This window comes from Salmo trutta, chromosome 2, assembly GCF_901001165.1.
Source record: "Salmo trutta chromosome 2, fSalTru1.1, whole genome shotgun sequence".
Taxonomy (NCBI): Eukaryota; Metazoa; Chordata; class Actinopteri; order Salmoniformes; family Salmonidae; genus Salmo; species Salmo trutta.
Window position 1 is genome coordinate 53,454,739 of NC_042958.1, and position 24,479 is coordinate 53,479,217.

Sequence of the window (24,479 nt, forward strand, 5' to 3'; positions counted from 1 at the left end):
CTAAATAGAAAAAGATTTGACACAATCCATGTCCAATTAATCTTAATATTTTCACATTAAAAGAGCAAACTATCCAAGTCCCACCTAGTCTCACGAGGCCATCCTTCCAAATCTTATCTTGTTGACACGAATATTAGAAATATGGAAAACTTGTATTTTGCGTTTGATTGGAAACCCTGGCTGTCAATGCTCACATTTGATTAGCTATTACATTTCCCCTCAGGAGAGGCATTTCCTTGTTTTTCCTTAGTTTGTCTGCTTTTCCTACCATGTCAGGCAGAGTTTTAGAAGCCAGTGCTACTTATTTGTATCTTATGCTAGCTAGCTTGTTGCAAGTGGGGAATTTTTTTTGAGGCACAACCTGTTTGGAGCTCCACCTACGTGAAATATTTATTAAGTGCCTACATGTCACTAGTTCCTATCTGCACTCCACCATATTCTAGTCCCTTTTATTGTCGTCTGAGGAGAACTTTCCCAGGTTTTCAAACAGAATGTGAAAGGAGGCCAAGTCCCACTCAGTTGTCACTCACCAGATGAGATGGGATGTCCAAAGGGGAGGAGATGTCGGTCTTCTACAGTTTCCTCTTGGTCCTCTTCGGTTTCACTGCTGTGTCTTTCTCTCGCTCTGTAGGTCTTCCACTTACAATCCCCATAATTGTCTTAGCTATGGAGAGAGTTATAAAATAGAATAACATTTTGGCTGAATGTCTGATGTGTGTGCAGTACACTGACATCAGTGAAGGAGAACAGCCAAGTCTTGCTAACCTTTGCTTCCGAGCAGACTTGGGGAACTCTGGATGAAGTCTCCAATCTTCTGGAGGGTTCCATCCTTTTTGCATTTCAGACTTGCTGGGGTCTGTTGCTTCTTCTGGTCTGCTTTTACACAGAGCACGGTCGGCGACTGTCGACATGACGTACACACAGGATGACCTTTACTAGCGGCTTTCAAATGAGTTATGACGAAGCTCAAAGTTGTAACATATTTAAATGTTGGTCTAGATTCTCTTCTTACCTGTATGTTCACTCTGTTGTCCCTCCTCAACTTTATATTATTTTTGTTTTCACTTTCCACAGGGTCCTGAGGCACAGAGAGACCATTTTAGAATTTGTGAGAGGACACACACTAAAACTTGACACACACACACATACACACACATTGTTGTATTACAATGAAGGGCTCAATTCGTCAGGCAATCAAGTCAGAATGATGCAGTCCTTTGATGAATGTATAGCATAATTGAGATCTTAATTTCAAAGGGATCTGGTTAAATCTGTGTTATGGGCAATTCCATTGTTTGACATACATTTGACCCACACTTGGGCTCCCAAGTGGCGCAGTGGTCTAAGACACTGCATCTCAGTGCTAGAGGCGTCACTACAGACAACCTGGTTTGAATCCAGGCTGTATCACAACCGGCTGTGATTGGGAGTCCCATAGGGCGGCGCACAATTGGCACAGCGTCGTCCGAGTTTGGCCGGTGTAGGCCGTCATTGTAAATAAGAATTTGTTCTTAACTGACTTGCCTAGTTAAAGGAAACAAAAATAAAAAGTGAAAAAGTCTCAGCATCATTCAGTTACCGTGGAATTGCGGTTATAGTTTTTTAAAAAATAACTTATAAAAAGGAGGAATTGCAACCAGGACCTTGAAATACTATCCAATCTGTCACGAGACTGGAATGTGAAGGGACTCAAGGGATTGCGCCTGTAGTTTTCCAGGTTCTCACAACTGTTTATAAATCCATTATCTGTTGACATTACTCTTGCTTCTATGGCATAACTTAATCCTGCTGAACAGAGAAGGGTGCTTTTAGGTCGTTTCTCAGATTCTCAGTGCAGCGAGAGAGGAGAGACATTGACCAGGTTTACATGCACGCCAATATCTCATTATTATTCAGGATTTCTCAAGTATTCCGTTTGAGTCAACGCATAGGAACATCATATCCTGTTTAAAATAACTCAAATAAGCTCGTATCCTGGTTTTGAGAAACCCGATTAAGATGCTTGGGAAATGCTGATCTTAGACGGGATAGTGTGGCATGTGAACATCTTCTCCAGTTCACTTTGTTTCGCAGTCTCAGTATCACATAGTACCACCTTTGAAGTTCAGATAGAAACAGTAATAGTTGGAATAGTAACTCTAATGTGGAACGGACTGTATGCCTCTGATAATATTAACTCCTGCAGAATTAAGTGCTTCTTGCAGTAAAATTAGAGACCAAATGTTAATTTGAGAAATATGATTTCCTTCTTTCACCGTGGGAAAATGCAAATGCACGCTTAGGGACTGTGTTGTGTAGGCCAAAAAAATGTTACCATCATAAAAGCTGACGTAAAAAAAAATATATATATATAAAAAAAAATTCAACCAGAAAGTTAAGCATCGAAGACAAACTGAAATACTACCAGAAACATGCCAAATAGTTTTCACAGCTTTTCATTTCCTTAAAACTGGTCAACAAACCGATGTAATTTGGACATTTTTGCACGGAAACATCTCCCCGGTACCTAAATGTTTTTGCTCTGCGAGAGAAACATAAATTTAAGACAACTTTACCGATGTCAACTAGATTGTTGATGCATTCATTCTATTGATTTATGACATTCTGGTGAGCAAGGCTTTATTTTGTATTCTTGATCATCAAGTAATGACAGAAGGGAAGCTGCATGTTTCTAATTATAGACTATATGGAACTCTTCCACATCAAGTAACTCAAGCTAGCAGTAAAATCAGACTTAAAAACACTGATAAAACACCTCATGGTACAATGCGGACTGTAAAAAGACAAACACATTGTAATATTGTACATTTTATATTGCAGATTTGTAGTGACAGCGTAGTGATGTAATAACTTATTGTATGATGCGTTGTTTTGTTTATGATGTAGGCCAGGGGTGTCAAACTCATTTTGCCCAGGGGGCCCCGCATTCGGTCTTCAACGAGGTCCGGAGGGCCGCACGGAAAATTGGTTATATTTCCTATCCATCAAAACGTTTGTTTTTGTTGTTGTAGCTTTCAATTCAGTGATTATTAGCGAGCTGGACAACAACAAAAAAACTGTACGAATGCAGGTCCATTATCATTCCTACAGTTTCGGTTTGTTGTCATTTTAAAATACATAGATGTTTATTTTTTTTCTCAAACTACCAACGGGCCGGATTGCACCCCCGCACGGGCCGGATCTGGCCATACGTTCCACACCCCTGATGTAGGTGGTTAAGTTGTTGTTGTTATAAACCTGTTTGGACACCAGGAAGAGTAGATGCTGTAAGAGTAGGTGCATGTTAACACCTTATCCTGAATAAGACCTTAACTGGGAAATTAGCTACTCTCTGGAATACTGTGTGCATGTAAAGGTGATCACTGTCGTGTTTGTTGTGCATCTGCTGCTTGCTCTCTGGAAGGGCTGGGTTCTCCTGGGTAATACCCAGTCTGTTGAGATGTTCTCATCCTCTCACAAGCACAAACAAAATACTAAAATGCAGGGCAACCCCAGGCTTTCCATGTCTACATTTTGAGGAAGTGTAATGAGATTCAAGAGATATGCAATGTTATGGTTTTCAGTCAAATTAATTTGAGATCTACTGGACCTTATTTTCAGATCTTCTCTCTGTTATCAAACACACACTTTGATCTGATCTGTACCTTCTCCATCTCGTTGCTCTTTCTCTTCCTGGCTGAGCGGGTGATTTTGCCAGTCACAGACTTGTCCTCTCCCTGCCTCCGGATGTTCAGCTTGTTGGGTTGCAGAGTGGTGAATTGGATCTCCACCTCTGGTTTGGGGAAGCGACGCTCTCGGCTGCCGTCTGTGGACACCTCCGAGAAGTCCAGTTCCTGCCCAGACAGACAGGCCAACATTATACACACAGACCACAAAATCGAAAATATGAATGTTCTTTTTACACCCATATTGGGATGAGTCCAGGGGCTAAAATGAACACCCGCCAAATGCTAGGAGATTTTTGAATGAGCAGGTAAGATGTCTATTTCACCAGCCACATTGGTGGGTGGTCAGGGCTCCACATTGTGAGCACTTCACTCGCATTTGTGAATAAAAAGTCAAGTATGATCACATTTATAGCAAAATAAATGCTGCAGTAGCTGTTTTCAAAGTCTTTCTGCCTCGTGCTGCAACACTGCCTGGCTGTGGGCTGTGCTTACGCACGTGAAGCGCTGAGACTAGGACCAAAGGAACAATTAATCAAATGGCCACCTGGACTATTTACATTGACCCCCCTCCCTTTGTTTTTACACTTCTGCTACTCGCTGTTTATTATCTATGCATAGTCACTTTATAAATTACCTCTAACCTTTAGCCCCGCACACTGACTCGGTACCGGTACCCCCTGTATATAGCCTCGTTATTGTTATGTAAAGATCTTGTGTTACTTTCAGATTACATTTATTTTGTCGGTAAGCATTTCACGGTAAGGTAAAAAAAAAATATATATATATATACACATATATCTGCCAAAGTGGCTGGTGGACCAAAAAGTTACATTTAGGCTCTGGATGAGTCTATCCCTGATGTTGTGGCTGAAGAATGACAAGGAAACAGTCAACCACCCAGAATGGGAAGCAGCTCAATGATTCTCTGATCTATACTGACCTCTTGTGTTTGGAAGTTGGCGTGCTCCCTGAGCTCCCTGAGCTTGCTCTCTTTGTCTGCTTTCCTCTCCTGGAGTTTCTGCATCTCTAATTTGAGGGCCTCGACCAGAGAGCCACTCTCCTCCCTGCTCTCTTCTTTCTCAGAGGGCTGCTTTGGCAAGGTCTCCTGAAAACAGAAACATTAGCATTAGAGGCCGACAGTCCTTATGGTGAGACATACTGTCAATGCGCCTGTCTGAACTTACACCAGCTTTCCCTGCAACTACATATCATTTAGTTGGAAGAATGTGATAAGACATAGGCTGGTAATATTCTGCTGAAGAGGTCTCTACACTACATCAGATGGATCAAAGATCATGCGACTAGGGCCTCCCGAGTGGTGCAGCGGTCTAAGGCATCACAGTTCTAGCTGTGTCACTACAGATCCTGGCTCGATACCAGGCTGTGTCGCAGCCGGCCGCCACCGGGAGACCTATGAGGCGAAACACAATTGATCCAGCGTCGCCCGGGTTAGGGGAGGGTTTGGCCGGCCGGGATGACACGGTCACCAGGTGTACGGTGTTTCCTCCGACACATTGGTGCGGCTGGCTTCCGGGTTAAACCTGCGTTGTGTCAAGAAGCAGTGCGGCTTGGTTGGGTTGTGTTTTGGAAGACGCACGGCACTCGACCTTCACCTCTCCCAAGTCCATACGGGAGTTGCAGCGATGGGACAACACTAACGACCAATTGGATAACACCTACAAAAAAAAAACTACAAAAAAGCTAATCGAATTTAAGTGATGAGGTAAAACGTTTCCAGTGTTCTAATAAATACTGGACTACGTCACAGAAACTCCAAAATGCTATTTCTGTGACCCTATTCTGTTCTCATTTCATCAAAGGAAGTTCCCGCTGCACATTCACTGCCTCGCACTCAGAAACTCTGGTAAATACTGCCTTTGACCCAGAGACGCCATTACAAGACCAGCAGTTCGAATGTGTTTATTATTCAGAGTCAGAATGATCCCATTTACTTCTTCAGTCTGCAGCTGGCTACAGCGGAGCTCTTCTGAACACCCTCTCAACAACTCCAGGGCCAGGCACGGGCTCTTCTCCTCCTCTGGCCCATTGGCTACCTTCATCAGAATGGCCTTCTCTTCAAGCCACCTCTCCGACTCATACTGTTCATTAGACGGCTAGGAGAATATCAAAAGGAATGGTTACTTTCCTCACCACGTGTGCGTACACCGTCACATTTCAGACGGAAACGTAAATGGCTGGAGTTTCAGGAAGGACGTCGAGTAGTGATCTTACCATCAAGCTCTCTTCGGTCCGCTGACATTCCAACTTCACGTTCTCGCACTGGCCGGGACAGTCGTTGAGGACATGAGAGGACTTAGCACCATTCGTGTTTTTCTGTAGGCAGCCGTCCTTCAAACTTGTCAGCTCTTAAATCCAAAATTTAGACATTACTGCCAAATCCACTTAATGTTTCTGAATGAAGATACACGATTAAATCAATGGGGGGGGGGGGGGGGGGGGGGGGAGAGAGATTCTACAAAAGTATGTGACCACTCACCTTCACTTAAAGCTTCAATCTCTTTCATCTTGGCTTCCAGAATCCGCTCTTGTTCGGTTTGTGTCCTGTCCTGCACTGTCAGTGCAAGACGCATGTCTTCAATCACCTTTTCCTTGGACTTTCCATGACTCTCCACCTCCTTCAGCATCCGTTGAGCCTCTTCTAGTCTCTCTTGCAGAGCACTGCACTGGGCCTCCATCTCAGCCAGCTGCTTCTCCAACTCGGCAACCCTCTCAGAGCTGCCTCCAGAGGCCTGCACCTGCAGGTCCACGATTTGCTCCTTCTGGTGGCCTGCCACCTTTTTGAGGTCGGCGTAACTTTTCATAATTTCATTGTAAGCCCCGTTCTCTAATTCGTAGCCCTGTAGGTTGAATTGGGCCTCCAATCGCTGTGTCTCTAGCTGGTTGCAGAGTTCCTGTCCAGAGAGCTGCTCTCTGACCTGGTTGAGCTCCTGCTCCAGGTCAGCTATCCGCTGGCTCTTCTGAACCGACTTCTCCACCACAATCTCACATTCCCTCTTCATGGCATCTATGGTGTCATGGAACTTGGAGTTGTTCCTCTGTGCAGAAGAGACCTTCAGTTCCTCCGCATCCTTCCGGAGTCGTTCTGTTTCCAAAGTCAAGGATTCAATGGTTTCGTATTTTTCGTTGGATTTGTCTTTAAGACCCTTCAAGAGTGCTCTGGCTGCTTCTAGCTCCTCTGGAAGCTTGGCAGACCTCTCAGTCTGTTCGGTAAGTTCTGTTTGGTGAGTTTTCACCGAAGACTCCACTTTCTGTGATGTCTGCTGGGACTGGAAGATGCCGTTGACCAGAGCTTTGTTGTCTTTGGAGAGCCTGGCTGTCTCTTTCCTCTCTTTCTCCAGCGAGGCCATAACAGCTTCACAACAATCAGTCTGCTCCTCCAGATCGTCGCTGAGCTTCTGGACAGTCTGTTCGAATGAAACCTTCTCACGTTTGAGCTCTTCAGCGACTTCGTTCTTTCTTTTTATCTCACCTTTGACCGTCTCCAACTTCTGAACCGTCGCCTCGTTTTCTTCTTTTAGCTGTGAAATAGTCATGTCTTTTTGACGACATTCCACCTGGAGTTTCTCCAACTCGTCTGCCAGAATGAGACGCTCGACCTCAAGACTCCCTGGAGAGAGTAAAGGAGAAGGTCAGACAGATACAGAACTCTATAAGTAAATGGAAACATAAGGACCATTATCCCGATACAAGATGAAACCCTTTTCATATTTTTGGGGGGGACTACCTTTCTTCAGGGCTGGCTGATCATCAAGGTCTTCCAGTTTTCTGCCCTCCTCAGAACTGGGACATTTACAGTTCTGTTTCAAGCTCAGGATCTCCTCTTTGATGGAGTCAACCAAGGCCCTCTGTTGACAAAAACAGTGAAAGGGAATGCATATTATCATATACAGAGGTTCTGTGATGGATCATACTACATACACTTGGACTGATAACAAAGCAACCCCACATATGCCATTAATGCAGGTGCATGTATGACATCATTTACTTACATCCCTAGTTGAAGCCTCACTATTCTGGTCCATTGCTTCCTGCAGCTTGGTTATCACGTTGTGTTTCTCATGGCAGATTTCCATTAAGGCCTCAAACTTCTGCAATCAAAATATGGAAAACCATCAAGTCTAACCCAACCTTTCATTCAGTGCTCATATGCAACGAAAGACATCAGACATCAATATCAAGCCAGGCTTACCTCCTTCGCTTCCTCTAGCTGCCCGCACAATGGTTTCATTTCAATGCTCATTTTGGCCATTTCTGTAAACAGAAGGAAAACACACTTGAGCTAAATACAGAATATTTATCATGATCAAATCCCAGTAAGTGAGACATACTATACATACCATTGGTTTTGAGGTTGAGTTGCGTCTTGAGGAGCTCCTCTGATAAGTCGTCCACTTGCTTCCTCAGGCTGGCCACAGTGCCAGGAGACTCAGGCAGGTCCACCAGACAGGTCTGTGCAGCCTCCGCATCCCTCCTGATTCTAGCTAGGTCGTCTCGCATAGTGTCAACGATCCCCTCCAAAAGCCCTACCTTATCCTCCTGTGATGGAAAACAAAGATATCAGAACTAAACTCATCATGCTATTTAAACAAGAACAGGTAAGGATGTTAGTGGTGAAGTTGTATTTTCTGCCAAATCTGATATTATGACCTGTGATCTGAATGAGACTTACCTTTGTTGTTTCCTTGTCACCAGTGACACTTGCACACTCGCTGACACTCTTGCAGACTAAATTTTTCAGGATTTCCAACCTCTTGTCCACTCTGTCCTCGGTGATCTCCCTCTCTTTCACAAGACGCTCGCTGCAAGACAAAAACATTGTTCAGTCAATGCATTTACAGACAACAGCTAAGATTGACAGCTCTTTTAAAGAGAGGGAAATGCAATGGCTACTTACTTGTAATCACTTTCCATTTTGGAGAATAGCTCCATGAACTCGATGGTGACCTCTTCACGGATATGAGACTCCAAAGCCAATTTCTCAGCTTCCTCCTTCAGAAGCTTCTCCTTTAGTTCCTCCACCAGAGCAAGCTGGCCCTTAAAATACAAAACAAAATCAAAATCTTTAACAGTCAGTAAAAATCTTTAACAGGTAAATCTTTAACAGTCAGTGAAAATTAATTAGTATATCAACATATAGCACGCACTCCAGCAGGTATATCTCTCTGGTCACCCCCAAAGCCAATTCCTCCTTTGGCCGTCTCTCCTTCCAGTTCTCTGCTGCCAATGACTGGAACGAACTACAAAAATCTCTGAAACTGGAAACACTTATCTCCCTCACTAGCTTTAAGCACCAGCTGTCAGATCACTGCACCTGTATATAGCCCATCTATAATTTAGCCCAAACAACTACCTCTTCCCCTACTGTATTTATTTATTTTGCTCCTTTGCACCCCATTATTTCTATTTCTACTTTGCACTTTCTTCCACTACAAATCTACCATTCCAGTATTTTACTTGCTATATTGTATTTACTTTGCCACCATGGCCTTTTTTGCCTTTACCTCCCTTATCTCACCTCATTTGCTCACATTGTATATAGACTTATTTTTCTACTGTATTATTGACTGTATGTTTGTTTTACTCCATGTGTAACTCTGTGTTGTTGTATGTGTCGAACTGCTTTGCTTTATCTTGGCCAGGTCGCAATTGTAAATGAGAACTTGTTCTCAACTTGCCTACCTGGTTAAATAAAGGTGAAATAAAATAAAATATTGAATATGGACAAAACATACATTGTTGAAGTCCTCAAGTGCCATCTTGTCCTCTTCTCTCGCCTCAAGAATGGTTTCCTCTGCCATTCCCTCATCACAACTTTCCTCTTCATCATCCTCATCTTCCTGCAAATCCTCCAGAGTGGTTTCCCAAGCCACCATGGAGCTCTTCCTCCTACTCCACAGGTCTTTGCAGTCAGCATTGTTGATGAGGGACACCTCTCTGGCAGATATCTTTGGGGCAATGGCAAGGACTGGTTTGATGTTGAGGACCACCACCTGAGAGGCCATAAAGAAATATGATAAATGAGCATTTTGTCCCACCTATATTACCAACCACAAGCTCACGCTTCCTTATAAAGCTCCACCGACTGACCTTTTGGGCGACAGCGGAGAACTTGAGGACGTTGAGCGTCTCGTCGTACATGGAGGCGCATTGGTTGATGTTGACGATCATGCAGGCTTTCCCTCTACCAGAGAAAAAGCCCTGGAGGTAGTGTGTGAGCATGCTCTCTCTGAAGGGCACATGTTGTCGGAACCTGGAAGATATGTACCGTAATTTCCGGACTATTAAGCGCACCTAAGCCATATAATATAAGTATAAGCCGCACCCACTGAATTTAAATTTTTTTTTATTTTCAACATAAATAAGCCGCACATGTCTATAAGCCGCAGGTGCCTACCGGTACATTGAAACAAATGAACTTTACACAGGCTTTAACGAAACACGGCTTGTAACAAAAATAAAAAATGAGCAGTAAGCTTTAGTTGTCTTTTTGCACTGAGTCAATTCCTCACGCTGCTGTTTCCAACGTCTTATCCTCGACTCATTAAGACCAAGCTCCCGTGCAGCAGCTCTATTTCCTTTTCCAACAGCCAGATCAATCGCCTTCAACTTGAAAGCTGCATCATATGCATTTCTCCGTGTCTTTGCCATGATGAGGGTGACAAAATGACTACCGTAATCAGAATGATGAGAAGTTTGAGAGCACTCGATTTAATCTAAACAGTAAACAAAAAAGTTGTTTGACCTTAACCCGTTCGGCAATTTCATTGGTCTAATGAATGCTTCATGCCGCCAAAAAACTGAGCACGTCACAAAATGTGTTTTTTTGGAGAAAAAAAATGGAAAGCGGGAAAAATCCATATATTAGCCGCGTCATTGTTTAAGCCGTGAGGTTCAAAGCCTGGGAAAAAAGTTGCGGCTTATAGTCCGGAATTTACGGTACATAAAAGGAGCATTATATTGGTTTATTAGAAACAAACACGCAGTCAGTGTGTGTAAAAGCATAAATCTCTACACAGGTCAAATACTCACTTGGCTTGTTGGTTGAGCCTCAGAGTGTTGATGCATTTGCCCAGAACCAGCAATGAGGTGTTGATGTTGCCAGCCTCTTTTAGTTGCACTCCTTTATTCTGAGTCCTTCCACATCTCTCCGATCCAGCCAGATCACACAACGACAACCTTAGACATAACACACAACCATGAATAAAAACAGGACAAACTGGAGAAGAGCAGGGGAGGAAAAAAACACAGAATAACTTGGTCACGTACTCGCTAATTGTGTGGACTCTGGGTACACCAACATCTTCAATACGCAAGATCCGAATGGAGAATATGCTATGGCTTCTGCTGGAGACGTTGTTGAGCTTCGTGCAGGAGAAACTCTGGTTCTTCTTTCCAATCTTCATGACTTTGTACGCCTCCTCGAAATTGTTTACTTGAACCCACTTTAGAGCTACAAGAGAAACCATGTGTATGTTCTGTATGAACTGAAATCCCATAGCATCTAGACTAATACCTCACATATTCAATCAAAGTGATATTACCTTTCACAAAGGTGTTGCCTTTGATGTCCTGGGACAGCCGAAGGACAGTTCTCCTATGTGAGACATTAGGAATGGGCTCCAGTAGGTTGTGGATATTCTCATTGTAGATTTCACAGAAGGACACCCACACAGAGTATTTAGTGTGGGAGTCCACATCCAGGCAGAAACTGTCTCCTTCCCCCTGATCACTGACGTCGCTTAAGGAGGAACCTGTCAATCAGACAGCAAATCTTACATTGATATAACAACAGTGTATCAATTAAGATGTTTATTTGGTGTCAAATTGAGTATCAAACAATTCTCAAAATACATAGCTGCTGTACTTAACATATTCAAAGCCTGAAACAAGTTTCTTACCCTCCAGTATCGTTGACCTGCAAGTGGAGCTCATCGTACTTTTCAGAAAACCACTCTGAAGAAAAGAAAGACGGAAAGAAAGTAGTCAGACTCATGTACATTTCAGAGAGAAAACAAAGTGGGCACTGTGCTTGAGGTTTTACTGGTAAACCTCACCTCCTTTGACAGTCTCAAGAGGTTTAGCTTATGTGTAGTTTCTTCATCCTGCTGGAACTTTGTGAGCCTGGTGAAGTCTCTGCATCGATGTGGTTTGACGTCGTTCCGCGTGTAGACTCTGCCCTCAATGCTGTTGAAGATTACGTTCAAAGACCTTGGTAAAATTCCACCATCACTCTCAGGGCCTGGAAGTAAAAATAGATTAAGGGTTAAAAAGGCACAATGCCAAAAGTGTTTAACATGAAGCTGTATCTGTCACACAATTGTTTTATTGTGGTGAGCATCAGGTATGAAACAGAGGTCAAAGTGCACATTGGAAACATGCAAAAAAATATATAATTATAATAATAATAATAATTTTTCAATAGATTCTGACCGAGGAATGTGAATGTCTTCCCAGCGTTGGTGACTCCATATGTGAAGACAATAGAATTCCCTCCTTCTAGAACATCCCTTACCAGATGTTTCACTGTGCCATCAAACATCTGCCTCTGTGTAGTGTCAGGGCCATACACCTGGCAAGGGTGGGTGGGTAAAGAAAAATGTCCACACTAATTTCTTAGAAAAAGTACATCTTTACAAATAGCTACTAATCAAACAGCCAGAGAAGGCCTTACCTGAGTGAACTGAAATCGTTGGGCTGTCTGAGAGACTGGTTTGTCACCGTCTGAGTGACTGGTTTGTCGTCTGTTTGATAAACGGGTCCTAGGTGCCCTGAGTAAAACGGTGTCTGGTGGCTCCATGGTGACACATTCCTGGATTCAAACGGAGCAAAAGGAGTATGTAACAGAGCATTCGGATCAATCATAATGCTCCTTAGTAGACTGAATGTGTGTCATGGGAAAATACCTGAGATTCACCACTTTCATTCTCTTCTGTGGTAAAGGGACGTATCCTGAGGTAGACACGCAGATGCTCTTTCTCAAATAATACAGAATCCTGTAGGCAGATAAGTAGACAGCATTTTATTGGGATTTAGTTAAAAGATGAAGCTATGAAACAAATTACTACATCTAGCTATATAGCACATATCTAATAACAAAAAATGACCCAAGTTAACTCGTCACATCAAGAAACAAACCTTTGGCATAGCAGATGGAATTGCACAAAAATCAGCAAACAAGTTCTTTCTCAAATCCTCAACCACAATCGGTCCCACTTTCTCCGGTTTCTTGTCCAAACACGTATCCATCACTCTAAAAGACAGACATTTCACATTGTTTATGATGTCCTTTACTCTTTTGATACAAGCATTTCGCTACACCCGCAATAACATCTGCTAAACATGTGTATGTGACAAATAAAAGTTTAATAAGCTAGCTAAAGGTTAGCCGTTAGCTAAGCTAGCTAACTAACGTTGCGTCACTGGAAAGACGACAGAACGCGTTGGCTTAGAGAGTCAAAAGGTTATGCATCTATCTTTTGTAGCTATACTTCTAAAACGTTGAAATACTATAATAACTCACGGTCTATGTATTTTTATTCACACAAACATTGATTGACAGTCCTCTCGATCTGGTTCCAAACAACCTGACCGGTCTAATTTTCAAACTGGACCAATCAGACAGCATGCTGCAGCCAACAACCAGATGCGGAAATACCAAAAACGACATATCCCATAAGGCATTTCGATTAACTCACTGTCGACATGCGAGTTTAAAATTATACACATGGAAACATGGCTTGGTGTTTATGGATTTGAATATTAGCTACACAACCGATAAAAAACGACTTCAGAATGTTATTGCAACAGCAGCGACCCGTAACTATGTTGGATCTTTTTCACATTTGGATAACTGTTTAACTAACACAAACCTTAATGCATAAAGAAGACCATGACTGCCTGGCTAACGTTATGTTAGCTAGCTAGCAGCTCACCGTAACGAGCTATGTTTTATCTTGTTCTCATTTGCAAAACTGTTAAGCTTACGCTAACTTCAGATTCGTCTTTGCTAACGTCTACGCGCTAGTTTATCGCTTGAGGCAACCCTCACTATGTCGTCGTACGATGGACCAGAACTAGCTGAAAGATGTCTTGATTGATTCGCTAATCAAGTACTGTAATGTTTTCATGTTTCAGTTGGATACTCCACAGTTGCCATCAATTATGTGGTTGATTTGCAACAAAAGAAACAGGTAGGGTCGGTGTTCCCTGTTTTATAACTCACCAAGTCAAGAGAGCTGTCCTCACCTTTGTTACTAACATTTGTTTGCTTATGTTTACAGGGAATTGGCAACCCAAAATGTGTCTCAGAGCTGTATGACACATTTCCAGTAGTGCAGGTAGTGTGGAGTAATAGTAATGTTGATATATAAGGTAATACTTTTTCATGATGATAGCTATCACATTTCTCCATGCATTGGGATAATAACTAAATATATCTGCTCTTTTTTTGCACAGGGTAAATCCAGAACAATCAAGGTTTTTAACCGACTGCCAGTTGTGGCCTCAGAGCATCACACTTTGTGAGTCCAATATACACTGTACAAAACATTAGGAACACCTTTTGTAATATTGAGTTGACCTCTTTTGCCCATAGAGCATGGACTCTACACAAGGTGTTGAAAGCGCTCCACAGGGATGCTGGCCAATGTTGACTCCAATGCTTCCCACAGTTGTCATATTGGCTGGATTTGGGTGGTGGACCATTCTTGATACACACGGGAAACTACGTCTGACACCTACTACCATACCCCGTTCAAAGGCACTTAAATCTTTTCTTGCCCATACACCCTCTGAATGGCACACATACACAATCCATGTCTCAAGGCTTAAAAATCATTTTTTGACCTGTTTCCTTCATCTACACTGATTGAAGTGGATTTAACAGGTGACATCAATAAGGGATCATATCTTTCAGTTGGTCAGTCTGTCATGGAATGAGCAGGTGTTCCTAAGGTTTTGTACACTGTGTGCAGTAGAAGTTTAAACATTTGCTGACAGTATTCATATTGCATGATTTTTCAAATAACATCTGTCCCTTCCCAGAGACCAACTGCAGAGTACAAAGCCTATGACTTAGTGGCTGTCTATCCTAAAACAGAAGTTGTTTCATGTAAGTACATTTTTCAATATCATTATCCACTACTGACAATGTATGTTAGGATGACCTGTTCATTTTGGTGTTCTACTTGTTTCAATAGGCAGCTTGCATGACATTCGATGTTGACATCATCTGTGTAGCAGTGACAGAAAAACAACCCTTCTTTTTCAAAAGATCTCCAGTAAATGGGGTAAGTATGTATACAGTGCCTTGCAAAAGTATTCACACCCCTTGGTTTTCTTCATTTTATTTTTACAAAGTAGGATTAAAATTGATGTATTTTTCTATTTTTTTTGTCAACAATCTACACACAAAATACAGTCAGTGGAATTATTATTTTTTTTATACAAAGAATTCATAACTACAGTAGTCGTTGCATCAGTATTCATCGCCTTTGTTTAGGCAAGCTTAAATTAGTTCAGGAATAAAAATGTGGCTTAACAAATCACATTAAGTTACATGGACTCTGTGAAATAATAGGGGTTGACATGATTTTTGAATGACTAACCCTTCCTCTGTCCCCCATAAATACATCTGTAATATCTCTGTCAAGTATTGAATTTCAAGCACAGATTCAACTACAAAGACCAGGAAGCTCTTCAAAAGCCTCATAAAGAAGGGCACTAAGGTTATATTGCAAAGGAATACACTTTTTGGCCTGAATGCAAGGCCTTATGTTTGGGGCAAATCCAACACATCACTGAGTAACTGCCTCCTTATTTTCAAACATGGTGGTGGCTGCATCATGGTATGGGTATGCATGACATCGACAACTATTGGGGAGTTTTTCCAGGATAAAAAGAAACGGGGTGGTGTTAAGGACAGGCAAAATCCTAGAGGAAAACCTGGTTCAGTTTGCTTTACACCAGAGACTGGGAGTTGAATTCACCTTTCAGCAGGACAATAACCTACAACACAAAGCCAAATCTACACTGGAGTTGCTTACCAAGAAGACTGTTAATATTCCTGACTGGCCAAGTTACAGTTTTGACTTATCTGCTTGAAAATCTATGGCAAGACATTTAAAATGGCTGTGTAGCCATGATCCCCAACATCTTGACAGAGCTTTTAGAATTAGGAAAAGAATAATGGACAAATATTGCACAGTCCAGGTGTGAAAAGTTCTTAAGGATTTATAGACCCAAGAAGACAGCTGTAATCGATGCCAAAAGTGTTTCTAACATGTATGGACTCAAGGGAGCTGAATACTTATGCAACGACTATATTTTAGTTGTATACTAAATATCATTTTTCTTCCACTTTGACATTAGAGTATTTTGTGTATCCAAGGGGTCTGAATACTTTTGCAAGGCATTTGTCAGTATTTGATTTAATAACAACTTATTTGGTGACTCGCTTACATCTTGTTTCTTTTGGTTGGAGTGGATACCTTTTTTTTTATATAGTAAAAGTGATGTAACTTATTCTTGTCAGGCAATTGAAAGAGGTGTGTTCTTTGAAATAAGTTACGCACCTGCAATCCGAGACTCCACCACGAGAAGACACACCATCGCAAATTCCATCAGTCTCGTGGAGATGTGGAAAGGTAAACAAATACACTCATCGCGGTTCATTGTTCACCTGTTAATCCACCTGCCATTTTCAAACGGTGCGTGTAACCGCAATGTTTTCTTTCAAGTAGAATGTAATTGTGACGAGTGGGGCAGAAAAGGTAAGATAGAAATGAAATTGTCTTACCCTCTTAGATGACAATCATATGAACCTTGAGCATGTTAACATCATCCTGAAATGAACCTTACTAATGTAAATGTGTTTTGTGTCCCTCCTCCTTGTTCAGCCCCTTGAGTTGAGAGGACCCTACGACATTGGCAACTTGTATCCTTACATTACTTTCTACAGTACTTGATGTAGGCTACTAGAATAGAGTGCAGACTTGTGCAGGTGTGATGAGGCCAACCTGTGTCAGTGCTGTTGTCCTGAATGAAGCCCAGAGGCCTACTTTTTGGCCTGTCCGAAGGAGATGGCAAATCTGCAATCTCCACCAATTGTCGTTCTGTCCACTTACATGGAGGTGAATAGGCTGCTGTTTATTGGTCGATCAATTGAATATGTTGTGTCAAATCACAAATGGTATCTTCACTTGGGCTACTCACTGTCCCGTTTAACCATCTATGGAATGTTCTTTTTGTAATTTATCATGTAACACTGTCATTAAACTATATTTTTTCCATGTTTATCAGTCTCAAAGCAGAATTTGTGGCTCAAGAAAACCAATTAATGTACTGTGTTGTCATTACAGAACCAAGAAAGACTGCCTTGGGTATTGTACACACTATGAAGAAAGACCAGCCATTGACTGAGAGACAGGAGGATGTTTCAGCATCAAAGAGGGCTAAGATTGAGACAGCATAGTAGAAAGTAAAATACTTTTGGATGAATAGAGAATGTGTTTATGTAAATGCCCTTTTATGAATATCCTTATTTGTGTTAATGTGACTGTTTTCTAAAGGTCAATGGTTATATAGTTTGTCATGGATTAGCAACTATGATGATGCTTGTTCCTTTTAGACAAAGGAATCAAATTCAGATGGCAAAGGCAATGCTGTCTATTTAATACATTTACAGGTAAACATGTAGTGGAAACATTGCAGTTACTTCAGGAAGTGTATTAACACCACACAAGCATTTTCAAATCCTGTATTCTCACTGACTACCACAAAACCAGGTTGAAGCCACAGGCTTGCTTTCTGCAGAACAGTATTGCTTTGTGACTTTCTTTTTATATTAAAGAGAAATTAAGAATGTATCAATTCAAAGTCATTTATTTCTAAAATGTGAATGTATACTATAGTCATGCTGATGTCATAAGGCAAGTCACATTTTCCAAATGTTGAACTTTCTCTTTCCCCCCATACTTCATTTGTCAACCTTGAGCATTTCAGACTTCCAATTAGCTGCCTATAAAGAAACAAACATCCTTGGGAGCAAATGCAGTTATCTCAAAGTTCCAGCCGTAACCTCTGCTAGTTCACAAAAATTGACTCCGGTCCTTGAAGTCAGCCTAGCGTAAATTAAACCAAAGATGATCTATTGACAAGATAGTCGCATGACCGCTCTAACAATGGAGAGGGCTTATCTCACGCGGACAGATTTTGGGCTGAGTAAATCCTCTCCCTTCGCCTCTTCCTCTATGATGAAACCTTGGAGGCTGTATGTCTTTAATCAACAGATAAATAATCACTTTGACAACTACTCTGCACAAAGGAACTGGGCTATCTTTCGCTGTTATCTACTCATTCTGAGTGAGTTGCGACCTGTATAAAATGCAATTTAACTGAACAAGACTTTACTTGACTTGACTGGAGTTTTTGCATCCTTGAAGTTGCTGAGAATCGATTTAGCCCCACTCTGCCACTCCAGAGTGCTATCCAATGGTGACTTTCCCACCTGTGTTGGAGAAAAACAAAGATGTATTTATTATCTCAATAGTAGTTAGTGGTATGTTACAGCAATAACTTTTGACTGATGTTTTCTTGTGATTTGATATTGGGTGTATTTCTTCTGATCTCAGATTAAATCTTACTCATCACCACAAGATGGCACTGTGTTCATGGATAAATCCTGTCATCTTTTGCTATCACTAGTATGATTCTCTGTAAGCCTTACAAAGCAAAGACACTTTTTTTAAATTGTATTTTTCAAACAAAATACCACATTCTATACTACATTATAGATTGAAGTTACAAGTTCGCTGTCAATGTTAGTAAAGTACTTACACAATTCTTGAGTTTTGGATTGGCTCCATGAAGCAGGAGTAGTTGGATGATTTTGAATCTGTTCAGTCTCACTGCATCGTGCATGGGAGTATCTCCTTCCTGTGTAAAAAAAGAAACAAACAAAACCATAGTTAAAGACCCATTACATTGGTGTTTCATACTTAAGCAATAAGGCCCGAGGAGGTGTGGTATATTGCCGATATACCACAGCTTTGGGATGTTCTTATGCGCAACACAGAGTGCCTGGATACAGCCCTTAGCTGTGGTATATTGGCAATATACCACAAACCCCCAAGGTGCCTTATTGCTATTAGAAACTGGTTACCAATGTAATTAGAACTGATTAGATTCTAAGGTATATATATCGGAGCAAATTAATTCCCACACTGAATGAGAATAGCTCACCCTGTCTTTGGCATTGACATCAGCTCCACAGTGGACTAGTTGTTCAGCACATTCATAGTGACCGGTTCTCACTGCAACATGAAGGGGAGTGCTGCGGAGCTAATGAATGAACAAAGAAACATTTACAGATGTAAGATCTTCATTTGATCAACCTGTTGCAGGATAACTTTCCTGCAATCCAGGAAATGTCAAACTTGTAGTGTGTTTAAGGTTTAAAGGCTTCTGAAGTTTCTATTTTCCACTGACATTTCAGACTTCATTTTCTCTTCCGGAAAATGTATCAACCCCTACAAAAATGTAAATGAATTATAATCCACATTATTTTCCAGCTGTAACAAACTGGCTCAAATTAAGATCTGTAAGGATAAATCACATTGAACCTAATCTCAGTTCCAGGTTTGTCATGAGAGATCACATTGGCCCTGATGCATTTAGTCATATTTGTGCGTGTTCTGACCCACAGTGGCATGTTAGCTTTGTGTTCTGTAGTCTTACCTTATCCCTGGCAGAGAAGCTGCCGTCTTGGTTGAGCAGCAGTTCTAACACAGACATGCTTCCTCCTCGGCAGGCAGAGTGGACAGCAGTAGCATCCAGCTAAATGAAGGCAACCAATGGGATTATACATTATACAAAAATCCACCTTGTTTTTCTCTGTTCCTTTCTCTCATCAACACCAACTGATTTTACAGTAAAGGATCAAAGACTGTGCAATATATTGCCAAGAGCTTGCCTCCAGTGGACCTGCAGTTATTTTTAGCTTTTCCATTAAAGTACCTTGTCTTTGTACTCAATTGAAGCTCCAGCCTCCAGTAGCCTCTTCACAACATCCACGTGTCCCTGTGTGCAAGCTCTGTGCAGGCCTGTGCGTCTGAACTGTAAAGGCATAGGAAGGAGGACATTGCATTATAACACACTACACACGATGACACAGCTGAGCTGAGGTGCATTGGCAAACTTCAGCTTGGTCGGTGTTATCTAAACACTCACATTGTCACAAGCGTTGATATCTCCCGATTTTTCCAGATACCTCTCGATCAATGGCAGTTTGTTCTCTTCGCAGGCCTTGAAGAAATCTTCCTCATTCACATAATAAGGCTGCAAGGAGAGGTGGTGATTCAGCTGAATGTAGCCAGGGGCGGACTGTCAGAAATGCCAGATGGGCTAGTCCATTTTTAGCCCAGTGGGCCTGTCTAACTTGTTGGGGGGTTTTTTTGCACAAAATTATAATTATTTCACTAATAATTGGTGCCTCAAGGAAAAAATGGGCCAGTGTGTTAGAAGTGCCAGGGCCAATTTCTGGTTCCTGTCCACCCCTGAACGTAGCAGTTACTTAGTATTTATCAGTCTTCTTATGAAGGGTCAAATCTTATTAATGTCCTCTATTCTTAAATCTCAAATTAGATTCTTTATCAATTCAATTCAAAGGGCTTTATTGGCATGGGAAACATATTTTAACATTGCCAAAGCAAGTGAAGTAGATAATATATAAAAGTAAAATAAGCAATAAAAATGAACAGTAAACATTACACTGACAGAAGTTCCAAAAGAATAAAGACATTACAAATGTGTTGTAACGATGTGCAAATGGTTAAAGTCATCCTACTCAGCTACTAGGCCTGTCTTACCACAGTCTCTGGTGGGGGTGGTGGCTTGTGAACTTGAACTCTTCTCGCTCTCTTTCTTGACTTCCTCAGTTGCAGAATATTCTGGAGGTCATCAATTGTCTCTAACCTCAGATGTCCAGATTTGTCTACCTGCAGAATCAAACATTTCAAGTAGAGAGATGTTAAACATCTTGCCCTCCTATAAAGCTGCTTCGCAATTGAGGATTTAATACTTGGTACCATGATCTTTATGATTACTCTTCTTGTGCCAAAACTACTGTAGCAAATTCACAGGGTTGCCCAACCAAGATTCAAACCGCAACCTTATGTCTGTCAATTCAACACATAAGCATATCTCATTAGGGCTGAACCTCTTAACAAGGTCGCTGGCATTGCACTAAGGATACTACGATAGTATTCGACTTACATTTAAATTCAGGGGGATATCCGTGTTAGCCAGGCTGTCCTTGTAAGATCGCAGGTCTTGTTTCTCCTGGTTAACTGATGTCTCGTATTCTCCCTCTGAATACTCCGCTTCTCCAGGCTCGTTGCCCTCGCATTTTTTGGCGGTAACCTTGAATACAAAACACTGTATTAGGAATATGTGAGCAACTGAGACAATCCTGTGTCCTGTGACCCCATGCCCATTGGCATCTGTGATAGAGGGAGGGAGTAGAATACACCTGACAGCAGGTGTAAGAAGGCTTTTCACAGAGAATTTCAGTCTTCATGTGATTATCGTTCTCAAACTGTTACTGTAGAAGTTAATGTTAATCTCAGAGTTGTTGAGGTTGCACCTCAGTGTCATGAACACAGTCCAACATCCGAAATCCTAATTGCAGACTCTAACCCTAAATTCTTTGCTACTGTGGTCATTCTGTGGATCACTATAAAAAAAATAATGTGGAACGAAAGCCGATAGCTTTCGAAGAATTGTCAGAGGAATTGTTACATACCACTCCACTGTTGGAGCTGGGAACGCAAGCATTTCGCTACACCCGCAATAACATCTGCTAAATATGTGTATGTGACGAATAAAATTTGATTTGATTTGAAAAAGACATAAAGACCCACTCTTTGAATACCCATCAGCTCAAATCCCCAGTCAATGGTCAGTGTCAACTGTGTTGCAGGCCTCAGTTCAACGTCTTATATGTGTTTGAAGCCGGCAAGCAATGAGATCATGTTCTAACCCGGGTGTCTCGCCTGGCTCCGCCACAGGGCAAGGTTTCCTGTCACGGCCCGGCTGGCACGTTTGGGAGAAGGAAGGGGTGAGCTGAGAAAGCCATGGGACTGAGTCGGATGCCTTTGGCTGCCATCGCCTCTGTCAGTCAGTACCAGGAATTGAAGTGAAACCTGAATTGCGGAACCAACTCTATGACTGCATGCCGTCATGCACGGTGACCAAAGGCTCCAGTCATGTAATGGCCTTCCACTCCCACCTCTTACAGTTCCCACCAACAGCTGGCCCCGGGCCCAGTAGCCTCTTCCACATAGAACATACTGTAACTACAACCCTCAGCTACGACACAGACAGGACAGGAAGGGATGACTTAGTAGGCTTACAGCATCCAAACATCTATTTATACAAATCAATGACTTGTGTTCTGTGTTCTAGTACCCTGTGACATATTATGTACAGACTGATATGAGTAGTTGTTTGTTTCTCAGTGGGTCTACTGACTGACGGACGGACTGACTGCATTTTCTGTGTCGTTTTTATCTTATTGGATTTCTGTACCATTGCATTACTGACACTGGTCAATAAAATTATTACTACCTGAAACTCACAGGAGGTTGGTGGCACCTTAATTGGGGACAATGGCCTTGTGGTAATGACTGGAGCGGAATAGATGGAATGGTATCAAATAGATGATTTCCATGTGTTTGATACCATTCCATTTCCTCTGTTCCGGCCATTATTATGAGCCGTTCTCCCCTCAGCAGCCTCCTGCCCTGAAACTATTTTTAATGGAGCTGGGGATAAATCAAATCAAATGTTATTTGTCACATGCGCCGAATACAACGAATACAACCTTACCGTGAAATGCTTACTTACAAGCCCTTAACCAACAATGCAGATTGAAGAAAATAGTTAAGAAAATATTTACTAAATAAACTAAAGTAATAAAAATATATAAGTAACACAATAAAATAACAATAACGAGGCTATATACAGGGGGTACCGGTACCGAGTCAATGTGCAGGGGTACAGGTTAGTCGAGGTAATTTGTACATCTTTCTACTGAGTCACATGGATGGGCTACGTGTTTGACAGCTGTCGTATTTTTACAAGCACACACTAAGCTGTAGAGCTCAAAATGAACAAGTGAAACATAGCTCATTTTTAATGGTTACACCGGACTAATCCAGCCTGTCACAATTACCTTATTCCCATGTCCAATTGATAAATAGCACCATAAATGTTATCTTTAGCAATGTGGGTGGCGCAGTATTCGGGCATGTCTTAATTATACTAAGAATATGTCTCAGTGACACAGAACATTAAGATGTAACCATTACATCTACATTTAAAATGTGTCTATCGCCCTGACATAGAAGAGACTACTTTATTAGGACTTTGACGATGTCTGGAAAGACCATACCAGGGGCTAGCATGCCTCTTAAAGATCATATTAATTCTAAAGGACAAACAGCACTTCATCCCCTTTTTTAAAAAAATAGTTGCGATACCTGCTCCCAAAGATACTCTCAGTTTTATTTCTTAAAACTTTGTGCAGTAGGCCTAATAGTTATTTCACTTTTCACTGAAGTGAGATTCCATGATTGGGAACATTTTAGAATCTCCACCTGTTCTTGTTTTGTATCTAAGTGCCTGTTTGATTCACATCGATTGGAACTTGAATAGTCTATCCTGTTGATGTAATACCATGAACAGCACGTGTGTTTACAGCGCAGTGGGGGGACATGGTTGCACCTCAATTACTCTCTGATCAAGTGATCATTAATCCTACCATACATCACAATGAAAACTTTAAATATGAAACACAAACCAATTGGATTACTATTATAATAATAACTTCACAAATATTTGCGCAGTACTTGTTGTATAATTAAACACGTGCTGATGAAAATAAAACTAGCCTGGTGAAACCAGCCTGATCTCGGAGTTCACCATTCAATTTGACCAGGCTAGAAAAAAAAACATAAGACCCACAAACACTGAAAGGCAAAAGAAAAACATCCAAAAGCTTAAAGATCAACATTCAAGTTGTGCCATAGATATTATCAGTATCCATATTTGATTACAGTTGGTATACAGTAGATATTATAATCCATGTTTGTACCAAACCCCTCACAGCTACTGTTGAGAACCTTTACAGCAGTGCTGGTTGATTTGACAGGCTGTAAAGCAACATTTTGTCATTGTATCATCAACCAACATTGCACATCATTATTGTCAAAGTTGTTTTATTAAGTTGTTTGATTATATGAATACAGTATATTTACATTTTCTGCAGTGGCAGGATCCATGGCCTCAAGTTGTCCCTGCAAGGGTCTCTCTCTACCTGCTGGTATAGTTTCTCAGTTCAGCCCTGTATTGACAGGTGAGGAGGATATGATCTCTTGTGCTGTCAGCTCAAAATCTTACTCCTGTGGGGAGGTTGGTCCTCTTGAAAACATTGCTTTACAGCCTGTCTGCTACATCCAGCCAATCACATCCCTCTCTCATCACTTACCTCTAATGCTGGAACAACCGTGAGATACGTCACTCCTGTTTACCTCCATCCTCATTTGGCAAGTTATGATGTTTTTTTGTTGCATTTCTCATCTTTAATCTCCACTTAGTGTTTTTGTTTATTTTCTTTAATTTTATTAACTTTTTTAATACAGTGTCATACTTTTTTTGTTACAGAAAAAAATTCACTCTTTCATAATGTTTATCTGATGGTAGTTGAAGATGTAACCTGGGCAGGAGTGAGCT

At 41.4% G+C, this 24,479-nt stretch overlaps 2 protein-coding genes and 1 pseudogene across 5 annotated transcripts; 1 reads left to right on the forward strand and 2 right to left on the reverse strand.

The window, feature by feature from the left end:
- Window positions 1-239: 239 nt before the first annotated feature.
- LOC115157238 (kinesin-like protein KIF20B) lies at window positions 240-13,343 on the reverse strand. 3 transcript variants are annotated; one of them, XM_029705327.1, is made up of 26 exons: window positions 13,210-13,343; window positions 12,825-12,939; window positions 12,593-12,682; window positions 12,361-12,498; window positions 12,120-12,258; window positions 11,744-11,928; window positions 11,588-11,642; window positions 11,231-11,440; window positions 10,956-11,139; window positions 10,719-10,865; window positions 9,777-9,939; window positions 9,422-9,679; window positions 8,584-8,723; window positions 8,359-8,488; window positions 8,027-8,225; window positions 7,879-7,940; window positions 7,679-7,777; window positions 7,414-7,534; window positions 6,166-7,296; window positions 5,901-6,034; window positions 5,621-5,782; window positions 4,609-4,773; window positions 3,645-3,833; window positions 1,013-1,078; window positions 766-901; window positions 240-664 (listed from the first exon to the last, which is right to left on the reverse strand). In XM_029705327.1, the coding sequence occupies exons 2-26, from the start codon at window positions 12,933-12,935 to the stop codon at window positions 573-575; spliced, it is 4,506 nt and encodes a 1,501-aa protein (XP_029561187.1). In that variant the 5' UTR covers window positions 12,936-12,939; window positions 13,210-13,343; the 3' UTR covers window positions 240-572. The 3 variants fall into 3 exon arrangements, with proteins under 3 accessions (XP_029561187.1, XP_029561193.1, XP_029561201.1); XM_029705333.1 differs by lacking the exon at window positions 13,210-13,343 and adding an exon at window positions 13,100-13,154; XM_029705341.1 differs by lacking the exon at window positions 10,956-11,139 and having other exon boundaries at window positions 10,719-10,905.
- On the forward strand, window positions 13,313-17,552 carry LOC115163201 (ribonuclease P protein subunit p30-like; annotated as a pseudogene).
- Window positions 17,553-17,554: 2 nt separating this feature from the next.
- Window positions 17,555-24,244, reverse strand: LOC115157258 (ankyrin repeat domain-containing protein 1). Of its 2 annotated transcripts, none has more exons than XM_029705354.1 (9): window positions 24,005-24,244; window positions 20,961-21,107; window positions 20,555-20,683; window positions 19,917-20,024; window positions 19,704-19,802; window positions 19,425-19,523; window positions 18,930-19,028; window positions 18,525-18,623; window positions 17,555-18,195 (listed from the first exon to the last, which is right to left on the reverse strand). In XM_029705354.1, exons 1-9 carry the CDS (start codon window positions 24,026-24,028, stop codon window positions 18,079-18,081), a joined length of 921 nt encoding a protein of 306 aa, XP_029561214.1. In that variant the 5' UTR covers window positions 24,029-24,244; the 3' UTR covers window positions 17,555-18,078. The 2 variants fall into 2 exon arrangements, with proteins under 2 accessions (XP_029561214.1, XP_029561223.1); XM_029705363.1 differs by lacking the exon at window positions 24,005-24,244 and adding an exon at window positions 21,608-21,666.
- Between the last annotated feature and the right edge of the window lie 235 nt (window positions 24,245-24,479).